This window comes from Alexandromys fortis, unplaced genomic scaffold (genome assembly GCF_014885135.2).
Source record: "Alexandromys fortis isolate MF-2015 unplaced genomic scaffold, M_Fortis_MF-2015_v1.1 scaffold_71, whole genome shotgun sequence".
Classification (NCBI taxonomy): domain Eukaryota; kingdom Metazoa; phylum Chordata; class Mammalia; order Rodentia; family Cricetidae; genus Alexandromys; species Alexandromys fortis.
The window spans coordinates 4,591,127-4,604,296 of NW_026067954.1; the positions used below are offsets into that span (position 1 = coordinate 4,591,127).

General features: G+C 37.8%; 1 protein-coding gene across 6 annotated transcripts in view; it reads left to right on the top strand.

Moving 5' to 3' along the window:
* The window catches only part of Pias2 (protein inhibitor of activated STAT 2), an 88,563-nt gene that overhangs the window by 55,641 nt on the left and 19,752 nt on the right, over positions 1-13,170 (top strand). For all 6 annotated transcript variants that reach the window (XM_050151571.1, XM_050151576.1, XM_050151575.1 and 3 more), the window contains 4 exons: positions 5,044-5,178; positions 7,498-7,603; positions 8,288-8,361; positions 12,423-12,583. In XM_050151571.1, coding sequence (XP_050007528.1) covers positions 5,044-5,178; positions 7,498-7,603; positions 8,288-8,361; positions 12,423-12,583 — 476 coding nt within the window. The remainder of the gene's footprint in view (positions 1-5,043; positions 5,179-7,497; positions 7,604-8,287; positions 8,362-12,422; positions 12,584-13,170) is intronic.

Here is a 13,170-nt window from a genome sequence, read left to right on the forward strand (position 1 = left end):
TGGATAACTAAATGGCTGATTTGGGGCCTAAGGAAGATTAAAAAGGATAAGCCTGAAATGTTCTAGAATTCAAGCAAGTTTTGACTGGCTCGGGTCATATCTAACTGCTGAACTTGGGCACTTGAGCATACAAAAACATGCTGTAGTGAATTTCTGGATTAGCTGTGTTTGGCCTGTAGATTCTATCAAGGAAAGCAGAAATAGCAACAGAATCCAGGATTCTAAGCTTGGCCTTGATGATCCCAAAGAATCATGCTTCAGATCCCAGGGAATGAATAATTGATTGGCGGCTTGTTGTCTAACAATGAGGCAACTTCTGGAATATATATAGTGTGAACTTGGATAGCATGTTTCTGGCTGAGATTACTGGAATGTTCAAATCCTTGGGTCTTAAAATAACTCTTCAGTTGTTGAACTGTACTATGTATTATTTCCCACTGTGGACTGGAATACATTACTAAATTGGAATGGTATGTAGAATGCTACCAATACTGTAATTCAGAAGTGGGGGGGGGGGGATGCCTAGTTATTGAGCACTACAAAGCAGAGGTGTACATTTGTTGTCATGGAAATGTGCCGTGACTCCACTGCTATTCCAAGTTGCCTTTTCAGCAAAAGCAGCTATTAGAGAAGCTATGTGACATCCCTGCTAGGCTTGAGACTTGACTTTGAATGGCTATGTGAGTAATTCCTTTGAGTAGCTGAGCAAGTCATACAGTGCAGTCCGGAAATACTAGGTTCTCCAAGAACCAAGTGCTTATTACTGTTCATGACCTAAGCTACCCTCTACCCCCAAGAAAACCAACCTTCCATAGTTGCTAAGTGTGTCATTTGTCTTATTCATTGCTATGGGACCTGAAAAATCACTTGTCCCTTGAATTTTATTTGTGTGTATGTGCTTACATAGGAGTGCCATGGTGAACATGTAGATGTCAGATGACAGTTTTGACTAAGTTCCCTCCATCTTTATATGGGTTCTAGAGATTGAACTCTGATCACCAGTCTTATATGGCAAGCTCTTTTACCTGACGAATACATTTATTGCCCTACTCAATGAATTTTACGGAGCTTAAGCACAGCTGTACCAGTAACTGACTCTTGTAGAAGATGTTTGAGAGACTGAAGCCTGAGATAGTCTTTTGAGGACAAAAGGGGAAATTAAAGGATCTGGGTCCACACGGTCTGGGAGGATTGCTTACCTTACATGATCTGTACATGTTCAAAAGCCATGTGAGTTAGACATGGCAACACACCTGGAATCCTGTCATGTGGAAGCCTGAGGCAGAAGGATCTAAGGTTCAAGGCTTGGATTTCTGACTTCAGCATTAACATTCAGAAGAGTTGTCTTTTTCTGAGTATATTGCACAAACATCTGAATCAGGGGAGAAAGCACCTCTACTTTGAGCTGAAGGATGACCAGTTGGATGGTTGGATGTTTGAAAAAAGGAAGCCTGGCAAAATCACAAATCATAGGACGATTCTGTGCATACTTTATGTGATTATTTTCCCCCTACATTTACTTTTTATTTCGTAGTATGTGCTAAGATTGCTGGACTCTTCGTTGTCTAGTTCTTTTACTGTCCTTGAAGAAAGATAAAACTGGAGCCTTTTTGCGTGTTTATAGACTCAGTCTCATCCTATCCATTGTTATATATGACTGCCATTGATGGAGTTTGTTTGCAGTGTATCAGATCTTCCTAAATTTGTTGGAGTTTTTATAGTAACTGTGATGGCTGTGCAGTGTATCTGTAAGTTTCACAAAACTCTGAATGGCCCAGTCAGTACCATGCTTTGGCTTAGTATTTAAATGGATGAGGTCTGTAACTTCACTATGACATGTCTCTGTTACTCTTCTGGACATTTTGAGACAAAATAAATGAGATATTTGGAATATTCCTATGACATTGTTAAGACAATGTTGGTGTCTGCCCTAAAACACCAACAACTTTTAAGTCCTTACGTTAGGCTGTTTGTAGAGATAGCGGTTCTGTATACAGCACCCTTTGTCTGAAGAGTCTGACACTCACCCTTGAGCCAGGGATACTATCAGGAAGAATGTGAGTACTGGGAGAAAGACAGACACATTTCACAAAGAGGGAAAGCAACAGGCGCTTGGCATTTTGCATCAACTCCACATGCTTCATGAAAGTTTCTTTCTTGTTATTTTGAGACCTGATTGGCCTGACACGTGGTATGTGGACTGGGCTGTCCTAGTTATAATTTACCTGCCTGTCTTCTGAGCTCTAGTATTACAGATGTGTGTCACCAGATGTGAGAAATCTTAGGGAACAGATGACAAGCTCACATGGAGCTGATAAAAAACTGCTCAAAATACCTGTTGCTCCCCAATTACTGGTCATTGGGATAATGAAATGTAGTGTCTCTTTGTACTTGGCAGGGTTCTGAGGTTCATGAAATCCTGTAAGCATACTACAGCCTCAAAGATGCAGTGGATCTTTGGGGGTTGAATTGAGCTCTGGAGCTTGTGGGACCTTAACCTTATTGTAAAAGGCATTAATAGGGCACAAAAGATTGTGACTTGTTCTTGCCTTGATCTCAGTTTGCTGAAAACAGATCCTGCAGGGATAATCTTGATAGGATTATGGAATTTTCCATGGTAAATTTGAACATAACTTGTCTATGACCTAACATAAGTCCTTACATATGTGTCTCTATTACAATATTATTGTAGACCCATTACAGATGGCTGCTATATTGCATGCACAAAGTAAATGGAATAAGAAATATTAATTGCTTTGATAGTATTGTGTCCTCGAACTCCCACATATCAAGTACGTGATAAAAGCACCTTTATTTTACCCACTTCAAGATGATTTCATTTTTTTTCTTTAAATGTATGTTATGTGCAAGTATGTAGTATTTTATGTTCACATGTTGACATATGTTCAGAATGATGAGAATATGTCCATGAATGTAGAGGCCTGAAGTTCATGTTTGGTGTCTTATTTGATCACTCTCTACTTTATGTTTGGAGGCAGGGCATCTAACTGAATTCAGAGCTACCAAATCCTGCCAGTTTGCTCCGGGAATCTTGTCTCTCCTCTTGAGTGTTGTGATCCTAGGAGGCTGCCATGTTTTTTTCCTGTGTTCCAGGAACCAGAACTCTGGTCTTCATACTTGTACAGCAAGTGTTTATCTACTGAACTGGCTACATGTTTAATTTTTAAATTTCTGTGTGGGTGTGCATGTGCCCAAGGTTGATATTGGGATATTTTCCTCTATTCTCCATTTAATTTTTTTTTTTGAGACAAAGTCTCTTGCTTAACCTGGAACTCACCAACAGTCTGAGTTTCTTTTCCTGTTGCAGTTATAATATAAACACCTGGGTAAAAGCAGCTTGAGGGAGAAATTTCCCCCTTGATGGGAAATCTTATTGCGCAGATTAAAGTTCTTGGGTTGATGAATCATTGAAAATGGGACAAGTAGCTTTCATTTGCTTCATGATGTGGTACCATAGAAGGACACAACATTCCCTATGAAATTTTGTACACAAAAGTCCAAACCCAAGGACTAGAGAGATGACTCAGTGATTAAGAACTCTTGATGCTCTTGCAGAAGACCTGGGTTTAGTTTTCAGTTTTCACATAGGGCAAGTCACATCGAATGGCCTGGAACTCCAGTTCCAGATTCCAGCACTTGCCTCAGATTCTTCTTGGCTCTACAGATGCCACATTTTAGAAATGATTAAAGAAATAAAAGCTGAGCCTTATGCAGACTGGAGAGAATGGGGCAATGCTGTTGATTGAGCCAACAGCTTTGTTCTGGCTTCAGAGTGCTAACACCTAGCCCTAATCTATCTTTTGATACATTGTTATTTCTCTTGGTGCTCTATGAGAATCTTGTCTGAGAAAGTTCCCAAGGATACAAAGCCTATGCAGAAGTTGATTGGGAACGGAAACCTGGAAGACCGTGGTTGGTACCTTCCTTTATTGAGAATTTACACTTGGCATTTTCCCTGTGGAAGCTTGCCAGGTTCTTTTGAGCATATGAAAATCACCTGGCTAAAGTGTAAATACAGAGGACAATAGTAATGCTTTGGGTGAAGGAAAAGTGTTTTGGTCCTTAGAGCCTGGATCTCCCTACAGCTGCGAGATGCTAAATTCTTTTTTTTTTTTTGGTTTTTTGAGACAGGGTTTCTCTGTGGCTTTGGAGCCTGTCCTGGAACTAGCTCTGTAGACCAGGCTGGTCTCGAACTCACAGAGATCCGCCTGCCTCTGCCTCCTGAGTGCTGGGATTAAAGGCGTGCGCCACCACCGCCCGGCCTGCTAAATTCATTTTTAAGGTGTCTCTGAGTCTTCTTTCCAATGGACCCTGTGAACCCAACACCTGTCCCGTGACAGACACAGTACCTGTGCCGTGACAAGACACAGTTAAGGATGTTCGCAAGATCTGTTTTACTTGGGTATATTCTGTAGCTCTGCTTTTGTACTAGTCTGAATTTTATCTTTTGTAAGGTATATAGTTCAACATGGCTGAAACCTGTGGTGATACTTTGTACTATAGCAAATAAAGCTTATCAAAGATTAGAGTGCAGAATTAGTCCCATAGTTAGCCATAGAGGCCAGACAGTAGTGCACACCTTTAATCCCAGCACTCAGGAGAAAGAGGCAGTTCAAGGCCACCCTGGGCTAAATGAGATTGGATCAATCTAAAAGAGAAACAGAGCTAAGTGGTGGTGGCTCACCCCTTTAATTCCAGTGCTTGGGAGGCGAAAACAGGACGTGATATAGCTGGGTGGAGAGCGGAATATAAGGCAAGAGGAGACAGCCCCCCTTTAGACGAGCTATTATTGAGGTATCAATTTATCTGTATAGATTGGTTTTCTGTAAAAAGATTCATTAGCCAGTATGCCAAAATGTCAACATTAATTTAAATGGTGGAATATGGGTTTTTATTTTTCTGGTATATTTGTATCTAAGACAAAATAAAAATAATGTAACAAAAATTAAGCAAGGTCCTGTTTGTATCTTGAAGAAAATGGTTAAGTCATACAGAACCTTTAGAATTAATTTTTTGTTATAGGGCTATGCACCACCACCTAAAAATGGGATTGAACAGAAGCGCCCTGGACGTCCCTTGAATATTACATCTTTAGTTAGATTGTCTTCAGCTGTGCCAAATCAGATTTCTATTTCTTGGGCATCAGAAATTGGAAAGGTAAGAATTGTTTTCCTGGGTAGGATGAAAGCGTGTCTTTATTGGGAGTTGATTTCTTTTTTAGGATGCCAGCTTTGTATAGTGATTGCTTGTTGCTCTGAAAATACCTGATAAAAGTACCTTCAATGAAGAGAAGCGTATTGTGATTCATAGTTGGAGTTGATAGAGTTCACCGTGGTGCGGTGGAAAAGCAGCTCCTTGCTTTGTATCTCAGCTTTACCCCTTAAAGGTTCCACAGCCTCAAAGCAGCACTCCCACCTGGGGACCAAGCTTTCAAACACGTGGGCTGATGAGGGATGCTTCACATTGAAACTGAAGAACGTTATTTCCTTCTGTTTTCCGACTATAACCTCTGAAAAGCAGTTTTTTTTCTATGCAGTGATGATAATGTGGAGATTAACTTTAATATTTCATGAATTTGGTTTTCATTTTACAGTGAAAATATATGTATGTTTATATTTCTTCAAATAGTGGTTTAATTTAAGCTTGATGTGTGTCTAAGAAGTATTTTTATAACCTGAAAATGTATTTATGAAGAAGATCAAAAAACAGCTTATTGGTCTTTGTGGGAAATGGTTAACTTAAAAATGATCTGTTACTAACTAACCTGTTCTTAGCTGGTTGGTGGTGTACATCTTTAATCCTTGTACTTGGGAGGCAGCAGCAGGTGGATCTCTGTGAGTTCAAGAAACCTGTCTAAAAAGCAAAACCTCAGAAGCTTTTCTTTTCTTTTTTTTCCATTGGTGTTTTGTCATGGGTGTTGTGTCCCCTGTGTGCCCTGAAACTGGAGTTACAGACAGTTGTGAGCTGCCATGTGGGTGCTGGGAATTGAACCCAGGTCATCTGAAAGAGCCCCCAGTGCTCTTAACCTCTGAGCCACCTCTCCAGCCCCCTCCCCCCCTTGCTTTTTCTTAGACTGGTTTGGTGGTGCGAACTCTTAATCCCATCACTAAGGAGTCTGAGACAGGCAGATCTGGTTTGCAAAGCAAGTTCCAGGCCAGCCAAGGCCTGTCTCAAAAAAACAAAAGAAAAAGCACTAAAAATCAGGTATCTGTTCTTGCCTTTAAGTAAGCAACTAGTAGGTCAGATAAGATCAGACCCATGTCATAAAATAATCAGAATTGCTTCAGGTTGATGGGCATGACTTTCTACTGATGCTCAGTCTCAAAATGAGGATATCAATTATGATATTGGCTAAAGCAGACAGTTTGTATTGAGTTCGTTGTTTATACAATAGACAGTAGAAACATTTTTGAGTATTAACTGTCGTATTCCCATTTCATGGAAATAAAATGTGATGTTCCTGTATCATGGCCAGAAATTGAGCTCTATGTTTATTGTAGGTTTTTTTTTATTTGTTTCATTTTAGCTACAAAGATAATTAGAGATCTGTAAATAACTTAAATTTTTAAATAAATTTGCAGACATCCTAGTTTTGTTGTATAATGGAAACACTTTTAATTAAGGTGATCACTGAACCTAAAATTTAAGCAATGCTGTTGGAATTTGGATACTTAAAAGAACATCAAAAATATTTAGAAGTATTTGGTTTGGCAATTATTTAATGGTTTCTCCATTGTGAAATTGAGTGGAGTTATGCAGTGAAGAGGCAAAGCAGAGTATTTTAGCCCTCAGGCCTGTATAAATAGTTAGCAGCAGTTTCTTTGTATAATATCTAGGATTAGAATCAGACATAGGAGCTTTCTGCTCCTGGTTTTTATCTTTGTAATTTGTTTTTGTGTTTTATTTGTCCTTCCTTAGTAAAATGCTCCTTAGCAGTGGAGTTAACTTGTTAGTCTTTTTTTCAGAAAAAGCTAATATGGACTTTATGGTGTAATTTGCCTGAGGTCGTGTAACAGGTAGTCTCTTCTGAAAGAATTAGAACTTTAGCACTCTAAATTTGAAGTGTTAATTTAGAACACTGTCATTGAACTTGGTTTATGCAGTGTGAACCGTTTTCAAGCATTGTTATATAAGTAAATAAAAACAAAATTTTAGTTGCCATGGGAGGGAACGTTCTCAGGGTGGCCCCAAGCTACTCATTTTGCTAAGTTAGAAAACATAATCTGAAAGCACTTGTCCCCGCTGTTTACCACTCATGGAAGTCTTAAAATGACAAGTGACTGAAATGTAATTTCACAATGAGAAAAACCAGTGCTTTCCCAAATGCTTAGTTGATGTTGTTCCTGTCCCAGTTGCTGACTCTCTTTTGGGGCTTATTTGAGTGTTACCTGTAGAGTCTGGAGTTTCTTCCATTTGTATTTTATATAAGTTATTAAAAAACTGTCTTGTCCTTAAAACAGATTTTCTTTTTTATAGAATTACTCCATGTCTGTATATCTTGTACGACAGCTCACATCAGCCATGTTATTACAGAGATTAAAAATGAAAGGTATTAGGAATCCTGATCATTCCAGAGCGCTAAGTAAGTAATGTTTTAAGACTAAACATGAGACACATTGATGAAGGAAAGTCCTTACATACATAACAATATACAGTAATATTAATCACTAGTATATACATACACATGCATACCATATATACACTATATATGTGTACACAGACACATCCCACTCCCATATGCATAGTATATATGTTCCTGTGATTGTAGCAAGTAACTTGAATTAGTTACTTAGTGAAAGAAACCTCAGACACATTATTACATTGTTATCAGTTGTTAGAGGAAATAAAGAATATAGCTTTTCTGTCTGCAATTTTACCAGTTGTTGGAAACAGCTAATGCAGTCTAATAAAAATGTAATGAGTATGTGTTGGAAAACATTAAAGTCCAGGCCCCTGCTCCATTCCTTATTCCTCTCCTAATTGTGTTCTTAAATCCTAAAACAATGATTTTTTTGTTTATAACTCTTCCCTCTCAGTGGCCTTAATTTTTAAAATCTTAAAAATTCAGCATGTGATGCAGAGTTTAACCTGTTGGTGTTCCTTAATCTAATTATGGAAATGTGGTTGTGTTTTTACTACATTAATAGTCAACATTTTGTCTTTCTTCACCTATTCAAAGGGGGTTGGAACTTTTCAAATATTTTCTGTAATTTTTCTTAATATTATCATAATTTCTAAGTTTATTATTACCATTTTCTTTTTAAAGTTAAAGAAAAACTTACTGCAGATCCTGATAGTGAAATTGCTACAACTAGTCTTCGAGTGTCCTTGATGTGTCCTGTAAGTAAGCTGACAAAATATTCTGATCAATTTTGCATTTCATAAATGACTAGTTATCTTATAAAAGTTAGGGTGGGTATAGATAAAAGAATATTTTGATAGAATTCTAAATTTTTGTCTTTTCTATTAGATATCTTCATGAGTATGTGTTAGGGTATTTTGTATCTTAAGCAATTATAAAGCAGTAACTTACAAGAGAAGAAAGAAGCCTTAGGCTCAGAAACCTGTCATAATTAATGGTGTAAAGAATGCAGCTTCGTTTGCATATTCTTTTTATCAGAATGCATGTAATACTATAAATAGCAATGTTACTGGAGTCTGGTAAATGCTAATAGATGGTCTTGGTTTAATGAGTTAGGATGTGTGGACTGTCTTTTTAGTGCGCTCTTAAAGTTACACAGTAATTTTTATTTCTTATCTCCTTACATAGAGTAAGGTGAGAAATCATTCAGCCGCTCTGAGATCCTCTGCGTAATGTGTGGTTGGCACTGAGCTAACTGAGAGAAAAACAGTCTAGTTAGAGAACACATCCCATGAAAAAGAGGCAGACTACATGTAGTGATAAGTGAAGGGGTGGAGGAGTGTCAGGATGTGGCTGAAGCTTCTGTAAAATGAAGTGTGTGGAAGAAAGCCTTTCAGACAAGAAGATCTTTATGAGAAAAGCTGTGAGTCATGACTTTCTAGTGTAGTTTAGATAACATTTGGTGATTGCTACCTTTGTAAGACGTGCTTTGTGAAAATTTAATAGAGAAGTTATGTTAGAGGGAGAGGGAAGAAAATAATTGTTGGGTTCTGTAACATGTAAATGTTGAAGCAGGGTGTGAGTGAGGCATTATATTTATTTTGTAGATGAGGATCCTGGTCAAGCATAGTTAACACAAATCAAAGGGTCACTAATAGAACTGTCATCCTTCCAATTTTGTTTCCAACAATTGCTGCCAGATTGGGCTAAAATGTCAATGCACTGATTTCTAATAGACTTTTTTCTGCTGTCTTGATAAATGTTGTTTGTTTATTTATCTTTATGAAGCTTTTTTTTTTTTTTTTTTTAAAGATTTATTTATTATGTATACAACATTCTGCCTCCATGTATGCCCACACGCCAGAGGAGGGCGCCAGATCTCATTACAGATGGTTGTGAGCCACCATGTGGTTGCTGGGAATTGAACTCAGGACCTCTGGAAGAGCAGTCAGTGCTCTTAACCATTGAGCCATTTCTCCAGCCCATGAAGCTTTTTTGGAAAGTGTGTGTGTGTGTGTGTGTGTGTGTGTGTGCGCGCGCGCGCGCGAGCGAGCGAGCATGTCTATCTGCATGTCAGGCCAGATGGCAACCTAAGCCTAAGGTGTCATTTTTTTCAGGAACTATTTATTCTGAGTTTTTGAGCAAAGATCTCCCTGGGACTTGGTACTTGCCTCTGGGCAGTGTTTCTGGTCAGTGAACCCAGTAATCAGCACTGGGATTACAAACATGCTACTACACCCAGTTTTTTTTTTTTTTAAATCTCTCCAGCCCATTTTTAAAAAACTGTTTTTCAGTTATCAAACTGTATTAGTAGTTACACTGTCTTATTTTCTGTCTGTTTTGTTGAGTAAGTTAGTATAACTTACTCAGCTTATTTTCATGGCTTTTTCCACACACTAATAGTGTAAAAAAACTCATTTATATTGATGCAGGATTCCTAAATTGAATATGACTATTCCAGAGACTATACCAATACTACATAAATACAGGGATTCCTTCTAAGATTGCAGAGATAGTTTGGTTTTAGAAAAATTCTTAAAACTGTTTATCTTATACTTGAAAATGTTATATATCTAGTCAGCTTCGATTCTGAGTAGGACATAAATTTAATAAAATCAGAAAATATAGGGATTAAATTCTTAGGTCAGTATTCTATTTAATGTTATAAAAACTAGAGGTGCAGGCCTGGTGGTGGTGGCGCACGCCTTTAATCCCAGCACTTGGGAGGCAGAGGCAGGCAGATCTCTGTGAGTTCGAGACCAGACTGGTCTACAAGAGCTAGTTCCAGGACAGGCTCCAAAACCACAGAGAAACCCTGTCTCAGAAAAAAACAAGGAAAAAACAAAACAACAACAAAAAAAAAACTAGAGGTGCATTATGGCAATGAGGAACATTTGGATATGCATGTAACTCTACTAACTGTCTCTCAGGAGTCTAGTTGTCTGTAGTTTCTTGTAATATTTACAGCTTTATCTCAAAATAGAAACCAAGTTTGTGGCTCCTGGACTATGGGTTGCTCTTAACTTTAGTAGAGTCTGGAAAGTGAAGGGGTAATCTGTTTTCAAAGAAAGAACAAGGAAATGCATGCTTTAAGAGAACAGACTGGATTTTCTGTTAAACTCAGGTTAATTCTACATGGTGAGGTCTCTAGTTTTTTTGTTTCTTTAGAGACAGGGTTTCATCATGTATACCTGGCTTTCCTGGAACTCACTCTGTAGACTAGCTGGCCTCGAACTCACAGAGACCCTTCTGCCTGTTTCTGGCCCCCAAGTGCTAGGATTAAAGGTGTGTACCACCACAGCATGGCTTAGGTTACTAACTTTTTAAGAATCCTTTCTCCTGCCCTTGTTTTCTCTGTCTCCTTTCTAGTCTTATACATTCTATTACCTAGTCAACAAACACTGAGAACACTTTGAGCTGGTATTGAGCCAGCACTGGGGAAATAAAGGAATAGACACAGATACTATCCTTTGTTAGAAACTGCTCATAAATGGAGATGTTTTCTGTAATGACATGTGGGGAGGTCTTAAGGGTTATAAAAGGAAACTTCACCTGGTCTAATGAAGGTGTGGGTATCTGTGGACCTCTTCTCTAAGAAGTAAGCAGAGCAATATAGATATAGCTATATAGAAACATACTGGAAATTGACACATTTGATTATATAATAGTAAATTGTAAAAGTTTTCATGACTCTTTGAAATTTATGTTACACATGAAGCTTATATGTAAAGAGCTCTGAATAAGTTTAGTGACTGTGAAAAAATCAGTAAAGGGTGTGCATAGAGAGTTCTTAGAAACATACATAGCTCTTAAAAGTAGAAGAAGCTTCAGTTCACACTGAAAATAAGAGAAATGTAGTTCATAACTGTCTTGAAGTATTTCTTACCAGCCAGACTGGTGGAAATCAAACATTCATTAACACTGGTGATAATGGTTGAATGGAATCAAGCCCGTTAATGTATGATTTTTACAAATCATTAGATTACTCTATTTCAGGTAGTTTGTCATTGTTCAAAGATCACAAAGAGTTCTTTTTGATCCAAAAATAATTTCATTTTGAGGTACTTAATTTATAACATCATAGTGATACAAGGTGGGAAACGCTTAAGTGTCTACACCACTAGTGTACTAATTAAGTAAACCATGATGTCTTTGTATTGTGGTAGCTTAAAAAAAGATTTACTTTCTAAAGTGTGTGTTCGTTCGTGTGTTCATGTGTTCCTGTTCACATGAAGGCAGGTGCCCATGAAGGTCAGAGGCATGTGGAGTTGGAGTTACAGGTGGTTGTGAGCCACCTCATGAGGTTCCTGGGATGTGAACTAAGGTCACTTCAGCTTCAGTATGTGCTTTGAACCATTGATCTTGCTCTCTAACTTCTAGTGGTTACTTTTTTTTATACAGATTTATGTAGTAGTTAATGGGTAAAAGTAAGGTACAAAATTTTGTAAAATGCACCATCATTTGTGAGAAAATGAGTTGTAAAATATATATTTGATTTCTGCTTAGAACATTCACAAAAGGGCATGCAAGAATTGTCTAACAGTGATTTCCTTAATAGAGAGACTAGGGGCCAGGTAAGATGCAGGCTTGGGTTTTGTTTTGCTTTGGTGTGTGTCTTTCTCTGCCTTTGGACTTGCACATTACTAAAGTGAAGTGATCTTTCAGAAATATTGAGATTACCCATAAGTAAAACTATAAAAATATCTTTATGAAAACAAATTTAGGTTGGTTCTTAAGACCTTTATGAATACCCTTTTTCTCCTGAAGGCTTTCTTGTCTTATTTGAGCTCATTTTCATGTTGTGTTCTCTGTTTTGTAGTTAGGAAAAATGAGGCTGACAATCCCATGCCGTGCAGTGACTTGTACACATCTGCAGTGTTTTGATGCTGCCCTTTATCTGCAAATGAATGAGAAGAAGCCTACCTGGATTTGTCCTGTTTGTGACAAAAAGGCTGCCTATGAAAGTCTAATCTTAGATGGGTAAGTGTATCTATGGGTATAACTGTGGCCAAACAACTCAAAAAAGAAATAGGTGGAAAGATGGGGGCGGGGACGACACACAACAAAACACAGCCTGCAGATGAGGCAGATCTCTGCATTTAAGGCTAGTTAGGACTGTATAATGAGACGTTGTCTTAAAAAAATCAAAGCACTAAGTAGTAATAGGGCAAGTGGTTAATGTGATCACATTATATAGCTGCTAAGTTTTAAGGCTGTGCTTAGGTTATTTTGACTCAGGAGTTAAGTTCTAAATGTTATTTATTATATTGTTTGTTTTAGGATTGGGCAAATTATATGAACTGATTTTTAATAAGTCTTTTTAGTAAAGGTTTACTTTTTTAATTATGTGTATATATGTGTGCCTAAGTATGATCATATGCAGTAATAGTCCTGATTTCTGTTCCTGTTCATCTGTCCATCCATCCATCCACCCACCCATCCGTCCCTCCATCATTTTGCCTCCCTCCCATAAACAGGAATTGTAATTGTCATAAAGTGTAAAGTAATTGGAGTTCCAAAAAAGTTCTTTTTAAGTTTTGCACTATTACTTTGTTTTTAGTGTATAC